We start from the raw sequence: 24,729 nt of genomic DNA, 5'->3' as shown, positions 1-24,729 counted from the left end.
CTGTCTTCTGCATCCCAGCCTCCCGCCTCTCCCTCCCTCTGCTCTGTAATCCCGGGGCCCATGCTGCTGATCTTAAACCTGGTCCTAGTGCTCTTGAATAATCTCTCTTTCATTTCACAAAGACATTTTTAAAGAGTGGCTGGCGCTCTAGAATAGACTCCCCACTCCCACTTCCTCCTGCCTCCTTCCGTCCAGCGTTCCCCACTTCCTCCTCCAGGCGCATTCCCATCTGCCAGAGCCAGGCCCAGCTCTCTGTAGTTATCCGGTCCCTCTTCTGGGCTGCACCCAGCACCCTGATGGTCCTGCACCCGGGTTTCCTTCTCCCCATTTGCCCACCCACGTGCTGTTCCCCCGCCCCTCCCCCGCCTGCTCCTTTCCTGCCTTTCTGCTACTTTATGTTGATTGAGACAAATTCACTATACAGTTCCCCATTTAAAGTTCAATGTTCACAGATTTGTACAGCCATCACCACCATCGGTTTCAGAACATTTTTAAAAAGTTGAAGTATTGTTGATTTACAAAGTTGTGTTGATTTCTGCTGTACAACAAAGTGACTCAGTTATACATACACACACACTCATTTACATACACACACACACTCTTTTGCATTCATTTCCATTATGGTTTATTCCAGGATGTTGAATGTAGCTCCCTGTCTGTGCAGTAGAACCTCGTTTATCCATTCTAAATGTAATAGTCTGTACCTGCTAACCCCAAACTCCCAGTCCACCCCTCCCACCCCCTCCCCCTTGGCAACCACAAGTCTGTTCTCTATGTCTTTGAGTCTGTTTTGTTTCATAAAAGTTCGGAACATTTTTTGTCACCCTCAGAAGAAATCCTGGAACCCTTAGCAGTCACCCCATATCTCCCCAAGCCCCCAGACCCAGGCATCCCCTAGACTACATTTTGTCTTCGATTTCCACATAAACACCCACCTCTGTTTTCACAAACTTCTCTCTGAACCGCTAGCCGGCCCTTTGACTCTGGTCCCCTCGCACCCCCACCCCTGACCTTGAAGCACAGCTCCGATTTGTGATTGTGTCAATTCTACTGAAAAGCTTCTATGATCTCTTACCAGGGATATGCACCTGCCTTAACTGACTTCAGGTTGCTGCCTCCTTCCTCACCTGGACTTGCATCCCAGCCTAGCCTGCTGCCCCCCTGACCTTTCCCAGGGAGTCCAGGTTCCCCTCAGACAGCCTCATCTCCCCGTAATCTCACTTCCTCATATTTCACACCTCCTCACATCTCCTCATGTCTCCTCACACCACCTCACACTTCCACACATCTCCTCATTATACCTCTTCATGTCTCCTCATACCACCTCACATCTCCTCATACTTTCTCACATCTCCTCATACCTTCTCACGTCTCCTCATACCTCTTCATGTCTCCTCACACTACCTCACATCATCTCACACCCCACATTTCCACACATCTCCTCACACCTCCTCATGTCTCCTCACACCACCTCACATCTCCTCATACCACCTCACATAATCTCACATCCCACATTTCCACACATCTCCTCATACCTCCTCCTGTCTCCTTACACCTCCTCATGTCTCCTCATACCACCTCACATCATCTCACACCCCACACCTCCATATATCTCCATATACCTCTTCACGTCTCCTCACACCGCCTCATGTCTCCTCACACCACGTCACACCCCACACCTCCACACATCTCCTCACACCTCTTAATGTCTCTCACACCACCTCACATCATCTCACACCCCACAACTCCATATATCTCCATCTACCTCTTCACATCTCCTCACACCTCCTCATGTTTCCTCACACTACCTCATACCACGTCATACCCCACACCTCCACACACCTCTTCATGTCTCTCACACCACCTCACATCATCTCACACCCCACACCTCCACGTATCTCTTCATATCTCCTCACACCTCCTCATGTCTCCTCACACCACCTCACATCACCTCACACCCCATGCCTCCATGTATCTCCATATACCTCTTCACGTCTTCACGTCTCCTCACACCTCTTCACATCTCCTCACACCTCCTCATGTCTGCTCACACCACCTCACACCCCACACCTCCACGTATCTCTTCATATCTCCTCACACCTCCTCATGTCTCCTCACACCACCTCACATCACCTCACACCCCATGCCTCCATGTATCTCCATATACCTCTTCACGTCTTCACGTCTCCTCACACCTCTTCACATCTCCTCACACCTCCTCATGTCTGCTCACACCACCTCACACCCCACACCTCCACGTATCTCTTCATATCTCCTCACACCTCCTCATGTCTCCTCACACCACCTCATACCCCACTCCTCCACACTTCTCCTCACACCTCTTCATGTCTCCTCACAGCACCTTGCACCACCTCACACCTTTCACCTCCACACATCTCCTCCTACCGCTTCCCATGTCCTCACACCTCCTTATACCTCTTCAGGTCTCCTTACACCTCTTCATGTCTCCTCTCACTCCTTAAATCTCCTTACAACTTCTCATGTCTCCTCTCACCTCCTCACGTTTCCTCAGGTTTCCTCACATCACCTCACACTTCCTCACATCTTCTCACATCTCCTCATACCTCCTCACACCATGTCTATCTCTGGTTGTGAGTTTGTTGAGGTCAGGGACCAGTCTTTCCATCTTTTCTTAATTGTTAATCTCAGATTTGGTGCTCAGTGTCAGTTGATCTACCACAAATACCACCAATCTGAGTGTGGGGAGAATTGGAATTTTTATCTGGTCTCCCTTGTCCCCAGCCCTTCTGATGGTCCCTGTCATCCTACCCTCCCATTTGGTGGGTCTGGTTTTACAGGGAGGAGCCTGAGCTCACCTTGTCAGTAGCAGTAGCTGTAAAATATGGAGGAATAGTTCATCCTTGTCTGCCCCCTCCCTCAGGAACCCTGTCCCCTTCCTAGCCAGCTCTTGCTGAGGTCAGCAGGAGCCAGCACAGACTCTAAGAGATGGACAGCCTGATAAGAGAGCTGGAGTCAGCCCAGGAGGGTTAGCTCTACTTCTGGGCACTAATCAATCTTTAATGAAGTTCTCTGGAGCATAGACAGGAAAGGGAGAGGGATAAGTAGGAGAGTTTGGATTAAAAAAAAAAAAAAAAACTTGGTCCAGACATTTATGTACTTTATTTAGTGAGGGCAAAAGTTAAATATATACTATGTGAGTTTGAAATGCCAGGAATTTAAATACAGCTTTAAGGGAACTTAGGTTAAGGGTTAACTTGAAGGACAGGACAGAGTTTTTAAATTTTTAAGTACAGCTTGAAAAGGCCCAGTTGAATTCAAGACATAAACATTTTTTAATTAAAGTTTTTAATAATTAATTTTTTAGCTGTGCTGCACAGCCTGAGAGATCTTAGTTCCCTGATCAGGGATCAAACCCATGCCCCTTGCAATGGAAATGCACAGTCTTAATCACAGGACCACCAGGCAAGTCCCAAGACATAAACATTTGCTTCTTAAACAGCACGGGTCCACTTCAATGTGGATTTTTGTCTACAGTAGGTACTACAGAACTACACCATTGAATCCATAGATATATAGAAGCTGTCTTTACACTGAGGGCCCATGATGAATTCTACTCAGATTTTCACCTGTGTGGATGGTGAAGTGAAGTGAAGTCGCTCAGTCGTGTCTGACTCTTTGCGACCCCATGGATTGTAGCTTACCGGGATCCTCCCTCCATGGGATTCTCCAGGCAAGAGTACTGGAGTGGGTTGCCATTTCCTTCTCCAGGGGATCTTCCTGATCCAGGGATTGAACCCGAGTCTCCCTCATTCCAGGCAGACGCTTTAACCTCTGAGCCACCAGTGTGGACGGTGGGTGTTCCTAATTCCTTTGTTGTTCCGGGGTCAACAGTAATTGCCACAAATTACCAAGAGTGGACAGAGCTTTTACAAATCATGGTGGAGGCTTTTCTTTTGAGGTCATTATCTGTCACCCTTGCTTTTAGCTTCAAGAGGGTCAAACAGTTTATTAATATTGTGTATCAGATTGTGTCCTTACCTGGTAATGACTTTCCTCCTTCAGCCAGGGATGTGGATTTTAAGAGGGTATGCGTTTTGTGGGGTTCCCCCATCTTTTTACAAGGTGGGGCTCTGGGTCCCTTGTGGGGTAGAATGCTTGGCCTGGGGGGCCCCTTGGGCTCGGTGCCTTGATTGATTGGTGCCTGTGTTCATGCGGTTGAAGGCTGAGTGTGATTTAAAGTTACCATTGTTTCCTGTTTGTTGTGGCGATAGTGATGATGATGATGAAGGCTGCAGTGAACATTCCACCCATGTTTAGTGCCTTAAAGGCAGTGTTTCCCAAACTCTGTTTCCTGGAACACTCATTAGGAACACCTTCAGTGGCCAGATACCTTTGGAAAACTGCTGCATACTGTGCATTTCCCTTGAAGATTTACAATGTAGAGCAAAGCCTTTTAAAGGCTCTGGGGATTCCTGCAGGGAAAAGCTGGGTGGCCTAGCAGGTTCTAAATTTGTTTCCTAATATGACCTGTTTGCTTAGTCACCCTTGTGATTTCCCAGTTCTGTGGGTGCACCTTGAGAAGCCCAGCCTCAGAGTCATTTCTTAAAAGGAAAACTGTGGGGGCAAAGCATGTGGTGGTTTATAAAGTTCGAGGCCTGGCCCAGATACCTGATGGTCATGGCTGGGAACCCTGACCTTTACCGTGTTCCAGGAAGGAGCCTCTGGGGGTCCAGGCTGTCCTCCCATGCCTGACTCTCTTTTAGTTCATGCCCCATCCAGCTGTGGGAAGTAGACAAATGGCTTTTGTTTTGTTTATAGAGGAGGATGGTGTGCAGGTGGGCTGTGCTTTCAGTTGGGAGGACTTAGCTGCTTTTGCCCCCAAGACCCAGTTCTGGCCAAGTGGTGGCAGTGAGCTGGGCACCCGATGAGCCGTGAGTTGACTGATCCACACATGTGCTCTTGTGCCATCCTGGTGGCACCAGGAGCCGTCTCTGTGAGATGAGCAGAATGAGCCGATACGCCCACCCCAAGGCTGAGCCTCTGACCTGCAGATCAGCCTCCTGTGCTCTGACCACCCGAGCCCACAGCCTTTCTGTGCACATCTCCTCTTGTCCTTCGCCCGGTCCAGGTCTTGCCTTGCCAGTAGGACCATAACCCTGTTGAAGGCAGAAGGGGTCAAATTTTTCTTTGATCCACGACTGCACTTTGCACAGAGCTGAGTCCATAGCGTAGACCTGTGGGTGGTTTTCAGGAGCCCAGCGATGGCCCTGGTATGAGAGTCAACTGAGTTACCTGCCACCGAGTAAGCCCCCCAAAGTGTTAAAATATTATTTGTGTGTTTCCTTGGTAAGTTCAAACACTAAAAAAATACTGTACTTTCAATATCATATGACATCACTTATGTGTGGAATCTAAAAAAAAAAAAAAATGACGCAATTTCACTTATTTACAAAACAGAATAGACTCACAGGCATAGAAAGCAAATGTATGGTTACTGAGGAGATGGGGATAAATTAGGCATTAACAGGGATTAACAGATACAACTGCTATGTATAAAATAGGTAAACAATAAGGACCTACTGTATAGCACAGGGAACTGTGTTCACAATCTTGTGATACCTGTAATGGAAAAGAATCTGAAAAAGAATATATATATATATGTGTGTGTGTGTGCGTGTGTGTGTGTGGTGACTGCAGCCATGAAATTAAAAGATGCTTGCTCCTTGGAAGAAAAGCTATGACAAACCTCAACAGTGACATGTGTGTGTGTATAACTGAATCACTTTGCCGTATACCTGAAACTAACAGGAAATTTGTAAATTAGATATACTTCAATTTTTAAAGTGGTTTAAAAATGTTGTAGTTTCACATCCTCACTCTGATATCTGTGAAGAATTATCTTGTATTTAAAAGCAAGATCCTCAAGTACTATGTACTATGAACAAGTACTAGTAGCATTTTTCTGAGAACACTGTTATGGGTTGCACGGGTCAGGATTTTATTTTGTAACAGAACTTTGGAGTCACTGACTAATCTATGCCTAATTCCTAAGAGAGGTTGTTTTTATAACATTTCTCTTTATGGACTGAAGAGAAATACCAGAGGTGATGTGACTTGCCTAAGATCCCATGGGAGCAGAGAAAGCTGAGCTAGGGGCCTGTTTGACGTAAGGGCGGTGTACTCACGTCATCTTTTTGTGTTATCACCAGGCGCTTTATTTACGATGTGAACTCCTACTTCCTACCTCCTTCCAAAAGGGATCTAGGACAGAGACAGAACTCATGTCAGAAACAAAATGATTCTTCTGTAAGTCTGGAATGCTCTCCTGTGACAATCTGAAATGTGTTTCAAAAAGTGAGGTGTGGATTTGCTTATTGGAAGGTCTATAGGAATATCCGCAGTCCCTTCTCCCCCAGATGTGGATTCTGCGGATTAGAGTTCTTGATTGGTGGTGGCGCATTAGTGTAAGTTTAAGACTTGGGGAGGGGGTCCTGCCCATGGACTCGGAGCGTCTCCCGATCTCTGTGCTTGGCACCCCTACCTGGACTCTTGCTGTCACCTAATTACTGTGATCACCTATTTCAGTGTGTTTGAAATGAATGATCGCAAAGCTGTTTAAGAATATTGGGTCAAGGACTTCCCTGGTGGGCCAGTGGTTAAGACTCTGTGCTTCCACCGCAGGGGGCTCGGGTTCAATCTCTGGTTGGGGAGCTAAGATCCCACATATCGTGCAGCAAAAAAATAAAGATGCATAGGATTTCTGCTGGCCAGATGGGGAGAGGGCATTCTAAGCAATAAACCATAGGTGGTTCACCAATTAAAAAACACAAAAAACCTTTTTGATGTTCGGCTACCTTTAAAAGTAAGAAAAGAATATTAGGTCAGGCAATTTAATCTCTTTAATAGTTCCTAAGAGGTAGTCCTTGGGCACTGTGGTAAAGAATCTACCTACCAATGCAGGCAGGAGACTCGGTTTCCATCCCTGGGTTGGGAAGATCTCCTGGAGAAGGAAATGGCAACCCACTCCAGTATTCTTACCTGGAAAATTCCATGGTCAGAGGACCCTGGTAGGCTATAGTCCATGGGGTCGCAAAGAGTAGGACACGACTGAGTGAATGAACGCACACACACAGTCCTTGGGCTAGGCAAATCTGAATTCCTCGAGGTGGGCACTGGGCCCCAGTCCAGGCCCACTGGCTTGGCATCTCTGAAGGTGGGGCGCCGGGATGTGCATCTTTAGCAAGTTTCCTGGGCAGTTCCTATAAGTTGGAGAATTACTACTGATGGTCCTCAGAAGAGTGTCTCTAAAAAGATTCCAAGGGGATTGGCTGCTTCTTTGGCACATGGGTTGTGGGAGTTGGCCCCTAGAGTCACCTGGAGGCTCGCTGCCCCTTGTGACATCTGTCTGCACCCCCAGACACACTACCAGGCATTTGGATCCACTGAAGGCTTCCCCTAGATTACGTTCACATACCCCTCTAGCAAACTGATTCTCACTGCTTGCTCCTCAGACAGGATGACCATATCAAAGCCCTGTGACCGCCCCCCCCCGCCCCCACCACCCCACCATTGCACCCTAGAGCTGCCTGTCCCCTCCTCCCCTGTTGCCAGGACCATGCCCTCACTCCCCATCCTTGTCCTTCGCTCCTTACCACTCAGGCATAATTTCTCCTCTTTAGACAGGTGTTTAGAAGTGGAGGCACTGAGCAACTCTCTAGGGAAGTACCGGGGCCCCACGGACTGAGGATCGGGACTGAGGATCCAGAAGGCACATAGTTCCAGCAGATTAGTGAGGCGGGGCGGGGCCAGGAGGCGGGGCCAGGAGGGCGGGGCCAGTGAGTTCCCAGAGGGTCAGGGCAGCCCTCAGGGCCAGCACGAGGCAAGGTGGGGACCAGGGCCTGTGTTAGGAGCTCCGTGGAGAGGGAGTGCCTGGAAGCAGGCCATCTGGTCCCCTCCGTCCACAGCACGAGCATCTCTGAACGAATACCCTCACTTTCCCATGCCCTTCCTTTCCTTCTCTCTGTTCTGCTCCCATCCCCATCCCAGGGGTCAGGAAAGCAAATATATGAGCAGGTGTACTGCTGCCCCTCCTCACCCCCAGCCGGACCCCGACTGGTGACCCCCTCAGGCTCCCTCGCACACACCGTGGGAAGAGCCTTGTGTCTGGTGGGGCTGGAGCCTGGGCTGACACCTGCATTCTGTCTTCCCTTTACTCTCTCGCCTGGCACGGGCTTTACCAGGCCAGCTTCTGCCCCCTGGGTGGAGCACATTAACAATTGTGCAGTGAAAATCTGGAGAAGTTCCCACAATGTTTCATCCATAGACAACGATTGAGTTTGACACTCCTATAGTCCAGTGGGCTGCCAAGTTTAAGGCCTGAGTTGATGGACACATATATTCAAACCACATTCTTTTGGTACCAATGAAAATCCTGATAAAATGTGAGAGTGAGTTGTTTATCTCTGGGGGAAGTATGAGCTCAAATGCAAATCTTAAAATAAGAGATGGTTCTAGGCAGTGGTAGACCAGTAATACTTTTTTTAAAAAGCCATTTAACCATTTTAAAATATTTTTGCTTTTAAAATTTAAATTAAAATTTAGGCACAGCTTAAGGACTTCCCTGGGGAATCTTAGTCCCTTTGCCACATCCTCAGGTTGGGAAATCTGTTGTGGGGCCTAGAACTTTCTTAACAGTACAAGATGAAAAAAACTAAGACCTTGGCATTCAGTCCCATCACTTCATGGCAAATAGATGGGGAAACAATGGAAACAGTGACAGACTTTATTTTGCGGGGCTCCAAAATCACTGCAGATGGTGATGGCAGTCATGAAATTAAAAAAATGCTTGCTCCTTGGAAGAAAAGCTATGACCAACCTAGACAGCATATTAAAAGGCAGAGACATTACTTTGCTGACAAAGGTCTGTCTAGTCAAAGCTGTGGTTTTTCCAGTAGTAATGTATGGATGTGAGAGTTGGATTATAAAGAAAGCTGAGCACCAAAGAATTGATGCTTTTGAACTGTGGTGCTGGAGAAGACTCTTGAGAGTCCCTTGGACAGCAAGGAGGTCAAACCAGTCAATCCTAAAGGAAGTCAGCCCTGAATATTCATTGGAGGGACAGATGCTGAAGCTGAAACTCCAATACTTGGGCCACCTGATGCGAAGAACTGACTCATTGGAAAAGACCCTGATGCTGGGAAAGATTGAAGGCAGGAGGAGAAGGGGACAACAGAGGATGAGATGGTTGGATGGCATCACCGACTCGATGGACATGAGTTTGAGCAAGCTCCAGGAATTGGTGATGGACAGGGAAGCCTGATGTGCTGCAGTCCATGGGGTCACAAAGAGCTGGACACGACTGAGCGACTGAACTGACTGACTGAGGACTTCTCTGGTGGTCCAGTGGTTAAGACTCCATGCTTCCACTGCAGAGGGTACAGATTCCCCTGGTAGGGGAACTGGGATCCCACATGCATCACAGTGTGAGCGACAAGATGCCGTATGACTCAGGGAACTCAAATCTGGGCTCTGTAACAACCTAGAGGGGTGGGATGGGGAGGGCAGGGGGAGGGAGGTTCAAGCTGGGGGGACATAAGTATACCTATGGGCGATTGTTGGTGATGTTTGGCAGAGACCAACACAGTATTGTAGAGCAATTGTCCTTCAATAAAAATAAATTACGATTTTAAAAACAATTTAGGCACAACCTAGAAAATGTTTAGCTTCACGAACTTTATTACAAAGTAGACATTTCAGTTTTAGAGACAGTGACCTGGCATGAAGGGAAAGAGAAGTTCTAAGCAATGATATTAGTTTGTCAGTAGAAGTATATTGTGGCCCCAACTTGCCTTATTTTTTTGTTTTTGTTTTTTTGTCATTTCAGGTGATTTTTAAAGCCAAGTCAAAATATTCTCCAGAATTACTCAAATACCGGTAAGTACCCGCTGAGGCAGTTCTCTCTGTGGCTGGAGGTAAGGGCTTTTTCAGCCAGGATTTTCACACATCACTCCTCTGTGACCTGCCTGCTTGTCAGGGGTCAAGTTCACTGCTCACTGGGTCACCACTTACCAGGCCTTGCAGCATACTGGCCTTGATTAGAAACAAAGTCTAGTAGGGACTTCCCCGGTGGTCCGGTGATTAAGGCTCGGTGCTTCCAGTGCAAGGGACTCGGGTTCAATCCCTGTTGGGGGACTAAGATCCAACATGCCATGTGGAACTGCCAAAAATGAAAAAAGAAATGAGAGTCTGGTGTGTTTCCTACAAGAGAACAGAAAGGGAAGTTAGCTGTGCACATGGCATTTAAACATTTTGGAGGCACTTGGGATGGGACGGGCCTCAGCAGAAGGAAGAGGGGCTCCCTGAAGATGCCTGTGTGGCCAGGCGGCCCCCTCCCTCCCCCCGCCCACGTGCAGGTGCAGCTGAGATCTGGGTGGGGCTGAGTAAAAGAGGCTCATAATCTGGACCAGAGGAGGCCTGAAATCATAGGCTGAATTTATTGCAGGAGGTGGACTTGCATATTTTTCCTGTGGGCAGAATCTGTTACTTGCCCCAGGTTTTTAAAGAGGCCTGCTAACTTCCCTGTGGCTTGAATGATCAGCCTCGGCCAGAATGGGAAGGGAGACAAGGTGTCAAGAAGCCATGAGACAGTCGCCACATGAGTCAAGGTGTCTCAAGTCCCTACCCGGGAGAGCTCGACTATCCAGGCACACATTTCTGGGAAGGAGACTTTGGCCTCTTACCTTCTTGAGTCAAAGTGAAATTTTAATTATTTTATCACTTTACAAATATGTAAAACTATATTCCTATTATATTTAAACACATTGAAAGGGAAAGTTTAGTCGCTCAGTCATGTCCGACTCTTTGCAACCCCATAGACTGTAGCCCACCAGGCTCCTCTGTCCATGGAATTCTCCAGGCAGGAATACTGGAGTGGGTTACCATTCCCTTCTCTAGGGGATCTTCCCAACCCAGGAATCGAACCCAGGTCTCCTGCATTACAGGCAGATTCTTTACTGCCTGAGCCACCATTTAAACAGGTATCATCTTAAATTCACAAAGACTGTTTATATAAAGTTCTGAAAGTGTATACTCTGATCCCAGGAAGCTGGAGTTCAGGAAGTTAGGTGACAGTGTACTCAGGCCGAGATACAAGCGATGAGATGTGTGTGCTGTTTTTGTTTTTCATCTGATCCTGCTGTCTCCCTTCACTACTTAAAAAAAAAATTGTCAAAGTATAGTTGATTTATAATGTTGTGTTAATTTCTGCCGTACAGCAGAATGACTTCTTTTTCATGTCCTTTTCTGTGCTTTATCACAAGATATTGAATAGAATTCCCTGTGCTATACAGGAGGACCTTGGTGTTTCTCCATCCTGTATATACTAGGTTGGGTCTCTAATCCCAGACTCCCAATCCTTCCCTTCCTCTTAGCAACCACAGATCTGTCCTCTTTGTCTGTCCCTTCACTGCTTTCTGAGAAGTTCAGTTCATGTTTCTGCCAGACTGTTGATTCTAAGAAGGTCGGTTTAAAGTAACAATGTTTTACAGTCAGCCCTCCATTGTGGGATCCAAGAATTCCACACCTGTGGCTCCAGAGGATCATGTCGGGAAGCCCGATATGCCTCAGATGACGTGTACTGCAGCACTGTCTGTCCGGGACTTGAGTATCTTTGGGTTTCGGTGTTGGCTGTGGGGGCCTGAAAGGTGTCCCTTGCAGATACTGAGTTATGATTGTGTTAGGAAAACCTGGGGAGGGGTAGGAGGGGGAAAATTAAGAATTGAGCTTGGATGTGGGCCTCAAAGGAGGCTGTTTGGAGTGTGAGTTGATTTGGGCAGAGGCAGTGGTTCGAGACAAGAGCTTCGGAACTTAGTTGAACAAGAGCTGTAACAGAGGCTGGAGGAGGGAATGTTATTTCCTGAGGAAGAGGATGCAGGGCAGAGAGACACGGACACTGTCACTCTAGGGGATGAACAGGAGGAAGACAGACCAGGGGCCTCCAGAGACAGGCTCAGATGGGGGAAGGATGGAGCTGGGGTCACACCTTTGAGGTCAGGGAGAAGATGGTAGGAGGAGGCGGGGCCAGCAGAGGGTACCTGCAGAGGAGGTGATGAGGCAGGAGGGGACACCTTTTTCTAGAAGTTGCTCTTGAGGGTGAGGATGAGGCCTCACTCTTCCCTGGGTGACATCGGAGGAGAAGCACAGGGTCCCTTGAGTTCTCACGGCAACTCTTGGAGGCTGGAGAGGAGGAGTGAGCTCTGTGTTACAAATGTGAGGGCACAGCAGCCCTGAGTGGCCGAGGACTTGCCTGGTGTCGCATCTGTGACCTTGCTCTCTGGGTCACACCCAGCAGATGCAAGCAGAGCAGCTGAGGCGAAGAGTGGGAGCAGAAGCTGAGTGGGTGGCCAGGGCCACACTCCAGCAGTGTGGGAGCTGCACCGTCTGGGTGTGAGTGGGGCCTGCTTGTCTTCTGCTTTCTCCGTTCCCAGTGCCCTCTCACTGTCCCATAGAATTTTCACAGTGAAGAAAGAGGAGTAAGAATTTATATCCACTGTAGTGGTTAAGACTTTACCTTCCGATTCAGGCGGTGCGGGTTCGATCCCGGGTCAGGGAGCTGAGATCCACAAGCCTTGTGATCAAAAAACCAAACATAATGCGGAAGCAATATTGTAACAAATTCAATAAAGGCTTTTGGGCTTCCTGGTGGCGCTAGTGGTAAAGAACCCACCTGCCAGTGCGGGAGACGTCTCATAAGAGACACGGGTTCAGTTCCTGGGTCCAGAAGATCCCCTGCAGGAGGGCATGGCAACCCACTCCAGTATTCTTGCCTGGCGAATCCCATGGTCAGAGGAGCCTGGCAAGCTACAGTCCATGGGGTCACAAAGAGTTGGACAGGACTGAGCATAGTATTTAAAACAATGCCCAAGAGGAGTCCTTTGGAAAAGCTGAATGTCCATATTATGCTTTTTTCCGGAGCTTCATTGCCATCACATGGATAGAATGTATGCATAACACCAGCAAGGGGTCAAAAACAGTAGGGCTGATTCCAGAGGTTCTAGATGTTTCCAAATTGTGTTCTTCACAAAAGCACAGCAGATAATAATAGAACAATAAGAAACAGGGCTTTTGAGGAAGCAGATTGAAGATTTTTAGTGACTCCCAGTTGGCCCTGCCTCTGTCTCTCTCTAAGCCCCTGATTCCCTCCATCACTATGGGAACGTGTAGAGAGCTAATGAAAACCTTCATAATTTAAGGTTTTTGACTAATTTACCATGAGTTGCATGTTGTGCTAATGCCCTATGTCCATTCTCTCCCCTTGTCTCAGCAGCCCTTTGGGCAGATGCAGACATGTTCAACTTAAATGGTCTGTTTTGTTAAGTTTAAAAATACAGTGTAGGATATGACTTAAAAAAAATTTTTTTTTTAATTTTTAAATGATGATTGCTTTACAGTGTTGTGTTGGTTTCTGCCATACAACATGTGAATCAGCCACAAGTATACATATGTCCCTTCCCTCTTGAACCTCCTTCCCATCTCCCCATCCCATCCCACACCCCTAGGTTATCACAGAGCACTGGGTTGAGCTCCCTGTGCTATGTAGCAGCTTCCCACTAGCTATCTGTTTTACATATGTTAATATATACGTTTTAATGCTATTCTCTCAATTCCTCCCACCCTCTCCCATCCCTTGCTGTGTCCACAAATCTGTGCTTTATGTCTGCATCTCTATTCCTGACCTGCAAATAGCTTCATCAGTACCTGAATGGTCTATTCTTGAGCCAAGAATAGACTCGAGTGATTCTTACCTGAAGTAAACACAATATGGACAGTCCTAGAGAGAAACTTGAACTGATTTCCATATTGGTAAATGTGAGAAGTGTCTCTCTAGACCTTGCACAGGTCACGTAGGCAGCATGCAGCTCTGAGAAACTGCAAGTTAAAAATGGCCACCACCACTGCCCCGAGGCTAGTGCAGGGGTTCCCAGCCTCCAGGATCTAATAGTGCCTGATGATATGAGGTGGAACTGATGTAATAATAATAGAAATAAAGTGCATCATAAATAAAATGCACTTGACTCATCCCGAAACCATCTCCCACCCTGGTCCATGGAAAAATTGTCTTCCACAAAATTGGTCCCTGGTGTCCAAAAGCCTGGGGATAGCTGTGCTGCTAGTGAGTGTTCCATGCGAAGGGGGTGCTGCCCAGACTTGATGACTTCTGAGGGGGAAAACCCTTTTAAAACATTATCTCACTAATCCTCAGGAAGAGGCTGCAAGGTCGGTGTTATTGAGGCTGTTTTCTGGTGACACTAGGGCTCACCCAGGGCCACCTTGCCCAGGCTCTCAGTGTGCAGAATGGCTGGTGCTCTCCCCGAATCCCAGCCCAGCCTCGGAGCCCGGCTCTGCTCTACCATCCTCGTGAGCAGCGCGTGCATCAGCCCACGTCCACACAGCCCCTCTGACCCTCGTAGCCTCCCGGGGACGGGGACGCGGGGCTCAGGTAAAGGACCCCCCAGGGCACTCTTTGTGGTTGATTTGTCATTTAAATCTGGGGACCCTCCAAAGTCCTAACCTTTTTCATTGCAGTATACATGTTGATTTACAGTGTGTGCCAGTCTCCAGTCTCCAGCCGAGTGGCTCAGTTATACACATGTATACTTTCTTTTTTTCTATTCTTTTCCATTATGATTTATCATATGATATTCAGTAGAGTCCCTGTGCTATGCAGTAGGACCTTGTTTATCCATTCTAAATATAATAGTTTGCATCTACCAACCCCAGACTCCGAGCTCTTAAGTGTTAACTTTGGCATGTTCTGCTTCTAGCATTTAACCAACAAACAAAAAACCCTCAAAAATCCACAGTTTCCTTGGGGATTGATCAGAATGTACAGGAAGCTTGTGGGGAAGGCTGCCTTCAGCCTCTCTCTCTTCCTTCCCAGGTTGCCCCTCTACCTGGCCTCGCTCTTCATAAGCCTTGTTTTCCTGTTGGTGAATTTAACCTGTGCGGTGCTGGTGAAGACGGGCACCTGGGAGAGGAAAGCGATCGTGTCCGTGCGCGTGGCCATCAACGACACGCTCTTCGTGCTCTGTGCCGTCTCCCTGTCCATCTGCCTCTACAAAATCTCCAAGATGTCCTTGGCCAACATTTACTTGGAGTCTAAGGTAAGGCGGACACATGGTTGAGATCCTGCCATTAGACTTATTCTCAAAAGAGTTTTCTGGGATTTCCCTGGGAGTCCATTGGTTATGATTTGGCACTCCTGATGCAGGGGCCACAGGTTTTTATCCCGTGTTGGGGAACTAAGATCCCACATACTGTGCAGTGAGGCTCACCTCCACCAAAAAAAGTTCCCTGGTTTGCAACAGAAAACAGAAATCAACCAAAGCCTCTCCCACCTGACCTCTTGCAAATGATTAGCTGTGGTGGTGTTGCCAAGACACAGAGCCGTGTAGTTCATTGAACTTTGTGAGAAGAATTGACTCCGGGTGGCTCGAGGTTTACTGGGCTGTGCAGAGTTCCTGACAGAGAGGTAAATCTCTGGTTTCTGGATACAGAGGTTTAAGTGAGAGTTTAGAGGACCCGTGGCATTAACTGTGCCACTAATATTGTTAGAAACACACAGCTGGTATTCCCTTTGTTCCTAGCCCTTTTATAAGCACTCTGCATGTAGGTAGGACTGTAACCGTCAAAATTCACGGGGAATAGGTGTCACCTACCTAGGGAAATGGAGGCACGGGACGTCAGAGGCTCAGCCCGGGTCACACAAGCCAGGAGACGCAGAGCTGCGGTGTGGCCGCAGCAGCCTGGCTCCGGGCTCGGGGGTCTGTCCTCTTTACCACTGGGTCGTGGCGCAGAGACACTCAGATCCTGGCGCACCCCTGCCTTGACTGTGCCCCTGTAAGGGACCCTTAACAGGGGAGCTGCTCCTGGGGTTCGGGACAGCAGGCCTCTCATGGTGACAGTTCGGAGATGGAGTCAGACCGTGTGTTGGGCTGCACCCCGTAGGCCTACAAGGCCAGGGCATGCCCAGGTTCAGTACTGAAGAAAGCCTGGAGTCAGCGATGGCTTAAGGGATCGGAGATCTTACACGTCTGAAGCACGGTCATGGAGCAGCATTCCACATGTGCAGCGGACGGCAGCAGGACGGTAGCGGGCTTCGCTCCAATGTCGGGGGTCAGGAAGGAAGACGACCAGTTGCAGAGGGAATTGATATCAGGTGTGATCAGTGGCTCAACGGTAAAGAATCTGTCTGCAATGCAGGAGATGCTTGGGACGCTGGTTTGATCCCTGGATTGGGAAGATCCCCTGGAGGTGGGCACGGCAACCCACTCCAGTATTCTTGTCTGGAGTATCCTATGGACAGAGGAGCCTGATGGGCTACAGTTCATGGGGTCACGAAGAGTCAGACATGACTGACGCGACTGAGCACGCATGGGCTCGTTAGTTACCAGGGAAACCAGCAGAGGGGCATGACACGTACCACCGCTTTGATAAGAAGAGTCACCAGCTGGGCCTGGGGGCAAGTTCATAGGAAGGTCAGTTGTGTGAATGGGTGTAGGAGAAGCAGGCACTGGTCGGGCAGGGCACGTACAGAGACCAATGCCCCCAGCCCTGGAGTCCCTGTTTTCTCCTTTCCTTCCCCCAGAGTTACAGAGAGGGGCAGATGTGCTGCCTGGTATGGTGGTTCTGCAGTGCCCCTCACCAGCCTGGTCCCCAGTTCCCCCTCATTAAGGAGCCTGGTGATGTGCAGAGGTCAGAGTGGATGCTCTGGGCTCCCACTGGCCATGGGACCCTGGCCCCACCAGCATATTGCCCACTGAGACTTGGTTTTCTCACATGTAAGGTAGGGTGATTCACAGCTCCTCTGCTTTTGAATTTCTGTGGCACCCTAACCCTTGCCAGGGAACCCATGTGGTTGTAATGTCACTGGTCTGAAGACCTGAGCACTCTGCTTCTTAAGATACTTGGTCTTCGGCAGCCATCAGTAGATTAAAATCTGTACCTCCAACTTCAAAATTACAAAGCCTTCTTCATCAAGGTATCCTGTGATACCTTTGCCTGAGCTCTTGCAAAATCTGAAAAGTTAGTGTAGCAGGGTCCTTTTTTCATTGATAAATGTTGACAAATTTTATACTTGACTTTGCCTTAGCTTTATTATTTACACTGTCTCCCATATAAGGTCTATTCAAGGCTTTTTGAAAACAGAATTATGGGGACTTCCCTGGTGGTCCAGTGGTTAAGACTCCACGCTTCCAGTGCAGAGGGCTCGAGTTCAATTCCTGGTCAGGGAGCTAAGATGCCACAGACCTTGTAGTGCGGCCAAAACAAAACAGAATTGTGGTTTTAATAGGAGGGGTCACACTTTGTCAGATTGTCAGATTTAGATCACCTCTGTGCCAACAATCTGATGGACTACCATTGGCAAAATAAAATAATAGCTTAGATTTAGTTAGTGACTTCCAAACTCAAAAATGAATTTCAGTTTTTTGGCTAACTGTTTTTAACACCAGGGCTTCCCTGGTGGCTCAGTGGTAAAGAATCCACCTGCCGGTGTGGGAGACACAGGTTTGATCCCTGGGTCAGGAAGATCCTCTGGAGAAGGAAACAGCAACCCACTCCAGTATTTGTGCCTGAGAAATCCCATGGACAAAGGAGCCTGGTGGACTACAATCCACGGGGTTGCAAAAGAGTGGGACACGACTTAGCGACTAAATGACAACGACAGCTGTTTTCAGTTAGCAGTCCTTTAGCTAACTTTGGACACTGATAGCTTCATTAGTGGGGGCACAGATGACCAATTTTCACACAATCCCAAGCTCTGAATCACAGTGGGACTGCAGCCTTCCCAGCCTAGGACAGTTGGGTCTTGAAGACATGCTCCCTACCCAGAGCCACTGTCCACAGTTCCACTGTCCCCAGGCTGCCATGCCTCTGAGGTGGTTTTGTTGTCTCCAAGCCAGGGGGCAGGCCCTGGGCTCATAAGCTCAGAACATCCTTGGAGCTGAGCCGCGGCACTTAGAGATTTAACCAAATAAGTCATCTGACTGTCTTGCTCTTCCAAGCCTAGGTCTTAGGCAAATAGTTCATGTTTTCAGGTTTTGAAGCATCTCTCTGAAGAGAATTGGAAGTTTTAGGGTAGGTGTGGAGTGAGGGGAGGCTTACAGTTGGGTTGAAGGTCTGAGAGTGGAAGAGAAGCTGGGAGGGTTTAGCAGTTCTGAACAGGGGCCATGCTTGGGAGGGGACCTTGGTCTTGGGCCCGGATCGGGGACCCCGCTCACGGTTCCTGCTTTTCCAGGGCTCCTCCGTGTGTCAGGTGACCGCCATCGGCGTGACCGTCATCCTGCTGTACACCTCTCGGGCCTGCTACAACCTGTTCATCCTGTCGTTCTCTCAGAGCAAGAATGTCCATTCCTTTGATTACGACTGGTACAATGTGTCCGACCAGGTCAGTGGGCGCTGGAGCCTTGCTTTGGCGGCATGCCGTGTGGCAGAGAGGTGTCAGCTCCTTGCTTTTGCTGCTGAAGAGCTGGGTGACCTTGGGAGTCACTTAACTGGGTGGTGTCTACATCCTCATGTCAAATGCAATCACAGTACCTGCCTTGTTCCAGCTCACACGTCTTGTGAGAAAATTAGAAAACAGACACACTTCTCCTTGCTACTTTCTGGGGCTTTTGTCAAGCAGTACTTAAAATTTTTAAGTGGTTTTATATAAATGTAATATGATTTTATTAAAGGGTGAAATTTGCAAAGATAAAAATGAATTGTATTCAGGTTAGAAGACACATAAAATGATGAAGTGGTGTTTTTTTTTTTTTTTTTTTTAATGGAGCAGTAAGCGAAAGAAATGTAGACAAAAGTGACCAAGGATATTAAGGGGTTAGAAAGAGCCCATTTTACATCTCAGTATGAAACTCTTTCTTTTTTATAATGTATTCTAGAAATTCGTAGAAAATAAACAAAGGTAATGAAATATAATCGGAGAAGGCAATGGCACCCCACTCCAGTACTCTTGCCTGGAAAATCCCATGGACGGAGGAGCCTGGTAGGCTGCAGTCCATGGGGTCGCTAAGAGTCGGGCACGACTGAGCGACTTCACTTTCACTTTTCACTTTCATGCATTGGAGAAGGAAATGGCAACTCCCAGTGTTCTTGCCTGGAGAATCCCAGGGACAGAGGAGCCTGGTGGGCTGCCGGCTATGGGGTTGCACAGAGTCAGACACAACTGAAGCGACTTAGCAGCAATGAAATATAATATGGCATCCATATTCGCAAAAGCTCAAAATATAAACGACTGAGAGGGGAATTCCCGGGCTGTCCGGTGGTGAAGACTCTGTGCTTCCACTGCAGGGGACATGGGTTCAGTCCCTGGTTGGGGAATTAAGATTCCATGTGCTGCATGGTATGGCCAAACAAAGAGAAGGGAAAAAAGAATGAGAATTAATCAGCATTCTCTAATTTGAAAAGTATCATGTCTTTGTCTCCAGCCCTGGACAAAGTGCCAGAAACACAAAAATGAACAGACCCATCCTTCCATGTAGAAGTTTATGTCCACTGAAGAAAAGAGCCACACAGAGAAGCCATTAAGCAAAGAAATAGAAGCTTCTAAAGTAGGAGTTTACTGGGTTGAATGCTCCTGAGATTTTCCTGGGTAAACACTGAATATCCAACTGTAGACAAATCCACCTCTAAAATCCCAACTGTTCAAATCTTGAATTAACACTCTGGAGGAAAGAAGAAAACAACCGTGCTAAGTTAAAACCGATGGCAGGGACTTCCCTGGTGGTTCAAGTGGTTAAGCCTTCACCCTCCCAGTGCAGGGGCCTCGGGTTCCATCCCTGATCGGGGAACTAAAATCCCACATGGTGCAGCTCAAATAGATAGATTCTACCAAAAACAACAACAACAACTGAGGGCAAGATGAAATCCATGAGAGGCTCGTGCCAGGCGTTAGACTGGATTCAAACCACAACCATCATAATCACCAATCAAACCAACAGCACAAATGGAGGGTGGGAGGAAGGTGGGCAGGGCACTGGTGAAGAATTTCCTGTTGTGAGAAATCAAATACATACAAATCTAAACGTGCAACAGTGATAAATTAGAGACTTATTCATGATACCCAGAGGACTTTTATCATGGTAACATGTAGGTACAACTGACTAATCATTTCTAAGTGCACAGTACATTCACAGTGTCATGCAACCATCACCACCATCCATCTCCAGACCGTCTTCATCTTCCCAAACTGAGACTCTCTCCCCATGAAGCCACAAGGATTTGGTTTTAACAAAATACTTATTTCAATGCTTCTTTCAAGTAAGAGCTTATAAATACAATGAATTCAAAATACCACAAATTTTTATCACAACACAATTCCGTTGTTTTGAGTGGCTGTTTGTTTATAGATGTCAGGATCTGTGTGTCGCAGCCAAAATAATCTAGGAGCCAGTGGATGGCCCCAAGATGCAGGTCATGTGTGTAGAATGGTGGAGCACACAGCACACTTCTGAGACATGTGGGTGGAGTTTCAGTGCAGCGTTTGAGTCATCTTTCTGAAGAGGCGCGAGATTGGTTTTGGGTACTGTAGTTTAAGGCTTCCCCGGCAGCACTAGCGGTAAAGAACCCTCCTGCCAATGCCGGAGACCTGGGTTCCATCTCTGGGTCAGGAAGATCCCCCGGAAAAGGGCACGGCGAACCCACTCCAGTATTCTTGCCTGGAGAATCCCATGGACAGAGGAGCCTGGCAGGGAACAAGTCCATGAGGCCACAAAGAGTCGGACACGACTGAAACGGCTTAGCGTGCACGCGTATACTTTGAGCACAATGTGGTGGAGAAGGTGAGAGGGTTCCGTGTAGGGACCGGCCCTTTATGGTTTGATGGCGTTTCTGTCTTCCTTTGAAATGCCGGCCTTTCTGACAGACTTGCCCAGAAATAGCCTCACACATCCTGCCTCTGGCCTTCAGAAAGGAGCGCGCTGCTACACCCCATCTGCTCAGCTGTCTCACTGGTCCAGGAGGCCAGCATCCTGGACTGGGAGGCTTTTTTTTTCTAGACAGTCTAGCCTGCTGTAGGCTTTAAAATGTAAATATAGGATGTGGTTAATGTGAAGAGAAATAAAAAAAACTGACACATTTATTCCAAGGATTAGACTAAGGCTACGATTGTGATATGCTGCTCTTGAGAACTGGGAGGTGGGGGACTTCCCTCATGGTCTGGTGGCTAAGACTGCATTCCCAATGCAGGGTACCTGGGTTTGATCCCTGGTGAGGGAACTAGATAGATCTCACATGCTGCAACTAAGAACTGGTGCAGCCAAATAAATATTTAAAAAAAAAGAATTGGGAGAGGGACTTCCCTGGTGGTCTAGTAGTTAGAATTCCATGTTTCTAATGCAGGCGGCACGGGTTTGATTCCTGGCTGGGGAACTAGGATCCTGCATGACACACAGTGTAGCCAAAAAATGATTTTAAAAAAGAATTGGGAGAAGGCAGCAGAACAATATCATTATTCGGTTGTCAAAGAAAAGTTAGCTTAGAGACTTCATTTGGATGTAAGGAAGATTCCTGGAGGGTGAAGGAATGAAGCATCAGAGACTGGCAGTTACTGTCTTTGAATATTTCGAAGAAGATAATTGTCTCTCCTGGGACTTCCCTGGTGGTCCAGTGGTTAAGAATCTGCCTGCTAACGCGGGGGACATGGATTCAATCCCTGGTCCCAGAAGACCCACCATGCCAAGGGGCAGCTAAGTGGGTGTGCCACAACTACTGAGCCCACAAGCCCCCGAGCCTACGCTCTACAAGAGAAGCCACTGCAGTGAGAAACCCGAGCACCACAGCTAGAGAGTAGCCCCCACTCACCGTGACTAGAGAAAAGCCCATGCATTAATGAAGACCCAGCACAGTCAAAAACTAACTAAATAAAATGTTTTTAAAATTATCTATCCTATATGGTTTAAATAACTACCCCCCCAACCACCAAGGTCTGGCACAGTAGCATTAATAGTATCTGATTTCAACGTGCATGTTTTAGGGGGAAGAAATTACACTGTATTAGATTTAGTCTCTGTCATATTAGAACTGAATCAAACTTGTTCTGTCCTCAGTCTGGTGACTCTCCATTTTCTCCCTCTCTCCTCCCCAGGCGGATTTGAAGAATCAGCTGGGAGATGCCGGATACATAGTGTTTGGAGTGGTCCTCTTTGTGTGGGAACTCTTACCTACCACCTTAGTGGTCTACTTCTTCCGAGTCAGAAATTCTACGAAAGACCTTGTAAGTAATCCACTTTGTATTTGCAGAAAGTGAGTGTGAAAGTCGCTCAGTCGTGTCCGACTCTTTGCGACCCTATGGACTGCACAGTCCATGGAATTTTCCAGGCCAGAATACTGGAGTGGGTAGCCTTTCCCTTCTCCCAGGGATCTTCCCAACCCAGGGATCAAACGCAGGTCTCCTGCATTGCAGGAGGATTTCTTCACTCGCTGAGCCACAAGGGAAGCTCAAGAATATTGGAGTGGGTAGCCTATCCCTGCACCAGCAGATCTTCCCGATCCAGGAATCGAACTGGGATCTCCTGCATTGCAGGTGGATTCTTTTGCAGAAAACATCTCCTAATTCTAATCACAAAGCCTACAGTTGGAATTTTTTCTTAGATTTTTGATAGATTCTTCCATCTTATTCTAATATGAAAAGTTCCTTTGTTTCATTGAGACTTTCTTTTCCATTCATTATCTTTTGAGGGAAACTTGTTTTTCAGTTTAATTTTACCAAAAAAAGAAAAAAACACCCAAAAACATTGCATCTCGAATCCTGGAGATAGTGATTAACTTTTTTCCTAATGAAACAGCTGCCTCACTAGTCTTTGAGCCTTGACTTGCTATGAACCAAATATAGAAGCTTTTATTTTAGCCAAGGAAAATGGAGAATGGTAAGTCAGCTCTTCACCCCTGTGTTGTGCTGGATGGTGATTAGGGGAGGGGGTGGTAGGGAAGACAACTTTATTGTGAAGAATGCTTAAATCACTCCCCCAACTCAGTCGCATTTCTGGTCAACCAGCTTCATATAAATGTCCTTATGGGAGGGGGCAGAAAATGCAAAACCTGGTACTGTGAGGGAGCTCATGGAAGCTTTGTTCCACGAATTATTCCACCCAGAGGAACTAGTGGTAGAATCACTGATCTGTGAAGCCCACAGAAAAGTACGTGTGTGTGTGTGACTTTCTCGGTCATGTCTGACTCTTTGTGACCCCAAGGACTGTAGCCCTCTGTCCATCCAATTCTCTAGGCAAGAATACTTGACTGGGTTGTCATTCCCTTCTCCAGGGGATCTTCCCGACCCAGGGATCGAACCCAGGTCTCATGCATTGCAGGAAGATTCTTTACTGTCTGAGCCACCAGAGAAGCCCACAGAAAAGTAGAGTAATGGTTTTTGGTCAACATAAGCACAGCGTGGGTGGCAAGGAAAGCACTGGTTTTCATGACCAACTTGTGTTTTATCTTGTCTCTTTCTTATTCATCTCTAGATAGTCACTGGTGAGCCAGGAATAGGAAAAAGTAAAAAAAATAAAAGTAAAACTGGAAGGGGGTGGTTGGTGGAGAACTGCAGCCTGACCCATAAGCCCCTGAAGATAGAGTGGCAGTGGGCACCATTTTCCGGTTCTGAGGGTCAGTTTCCTCTCCTTTTGCCATTTTTACCTTCAGAACAGCAATTCGATGCCCCCGCTGACTATTCCTGGCATTGGAAACTCCTGGAGGCTTCTATAAAGTCAGACTCAAATTCTTCGGCGTTGGTAGCAGAGAAACATGAGGAGAGTGGGCACTGGACTCTAGGCTAGAGTCCAGTGCCTTATTTTTCTTCCTTTTCTGAAGAAGTTGAAGTTTTCTGGAAGGAGCCTCTTAACAAAAATCCCTCTGCTCTCTATGCTTTTCCTTGGCTTTCCACAGCCTTCTTACCACTTCTTAGTATGTCAGAGGCTTAGCTATACTCCCAAAATCTAAGGCAGTCTGAAGGAGAGACTGGACATCTGGGTCCTAAGGAGTGAAAGTCTGTCATTCAAAGTACTATTTTATTAACAAATTATTGACCAGAGGTGCATTAATATGTCTTTTGTTACCCAAACATTATGGACCAGAGACAACATGTTTTTAGAGAGTGATACAGTTGACATCACTGTGCCAAGTTGTTAGAGCTTAAAATTAATCAAAGGTTCCTTCTATAGCTTATGATTGTCATTATCATTCACGTTTTGCTTCATTAGATTTTTGTTCCAACCCTGTGTATATTATAAGGCTTCCCTGGTGGCTCAGACGGTAAAGTGTCTGCCTGCAGTGCCGGAGACCTGTGTTCTATCCCTGGGTTGGGAAGATCCCCCAGAGAAGGAAATGGCAACCCACTCCAGTACTCTTGCCTGGAAAATTCCATGGACTGAGAGGCTCCTCAGAGCCTGGTAGGCTGCAGTCCATGGGGGTGCAAAGAGTCGGACATGACTGAGCAACTTCACTTTATGTATATTATAAATGCAAATTTATTACTGTAAAATTTTCAAAATGATGCATCTCGAAATTTTGAATGAATTTTTTGGTGAATTTTATGCAGATCCTTTCTCTGATTATCTGAGTGACCTGTATACTAGTGTCTTAAAAGATGATAGTTCTGCAAAATACAGTTCTGATTCAGACATTGTGAATATTAGCCCAAAAGAAGACAGAAAGCCTAAGTGATTGGTTCTGATAAGGAAAGAGAAAATGAAGCTC

At 47.3% G+C, this 24,729-nt stretch overlaps 1 protein-coding gene across 2 annotated transcripts in view; it reads left to right on the top strand.

Annotated features, from left to right (window-relative positions):
* GPR137B (G protein-coupled receptor 137B) overlaps positions 1-24,729 on the top strand; it is a 56,639-nt gene that overhangs the window by 15,970 nt on the left and 15,940 nt on the right. For both annotated transcript variants that reach the window (XM_086382811.1, XM_086382812.1), the window contains exons 2-5: positions 9,866-9,915; positions 14,921-15,143; positions 18,278-18,427; positions 22,124-22,252. In XM_086382811.1, coding sequence (XP_086238937.1) covers positions 9,866-9,915; positions 14,921-15,143; positions 18,278-18,427; positions 22,124-22,252 — 552 coding nt within the window. The remainder of the gene's footprint in view (positions 1-9,865; positions 9,916-14,920; positions 15,144-18,277; positions 18,428-22,123; positions 22,253-24,729) is intronic.

This window comes from Bos grunniens, chromosome 28 (genome assembly GCF_055505025.1).
Source record: "Bos grunniens cultivar Pamir isolate PY7600 chromosome 28, Bosgru_T2T1.0, whole genome shotgun sequence".
In the NCBI taxonomy this organism is placed as follows: domain Eukaryota; kingdom Metazoa; phylum Chordata; class Mammalia; order Artiodactyla; family Bovidae; genus Bos; species Bos grunniens.
Note: the sequence above shows the minus strand (reverse complement) of the source record. Positions and strands in the feature narration are given on the sequence as shown.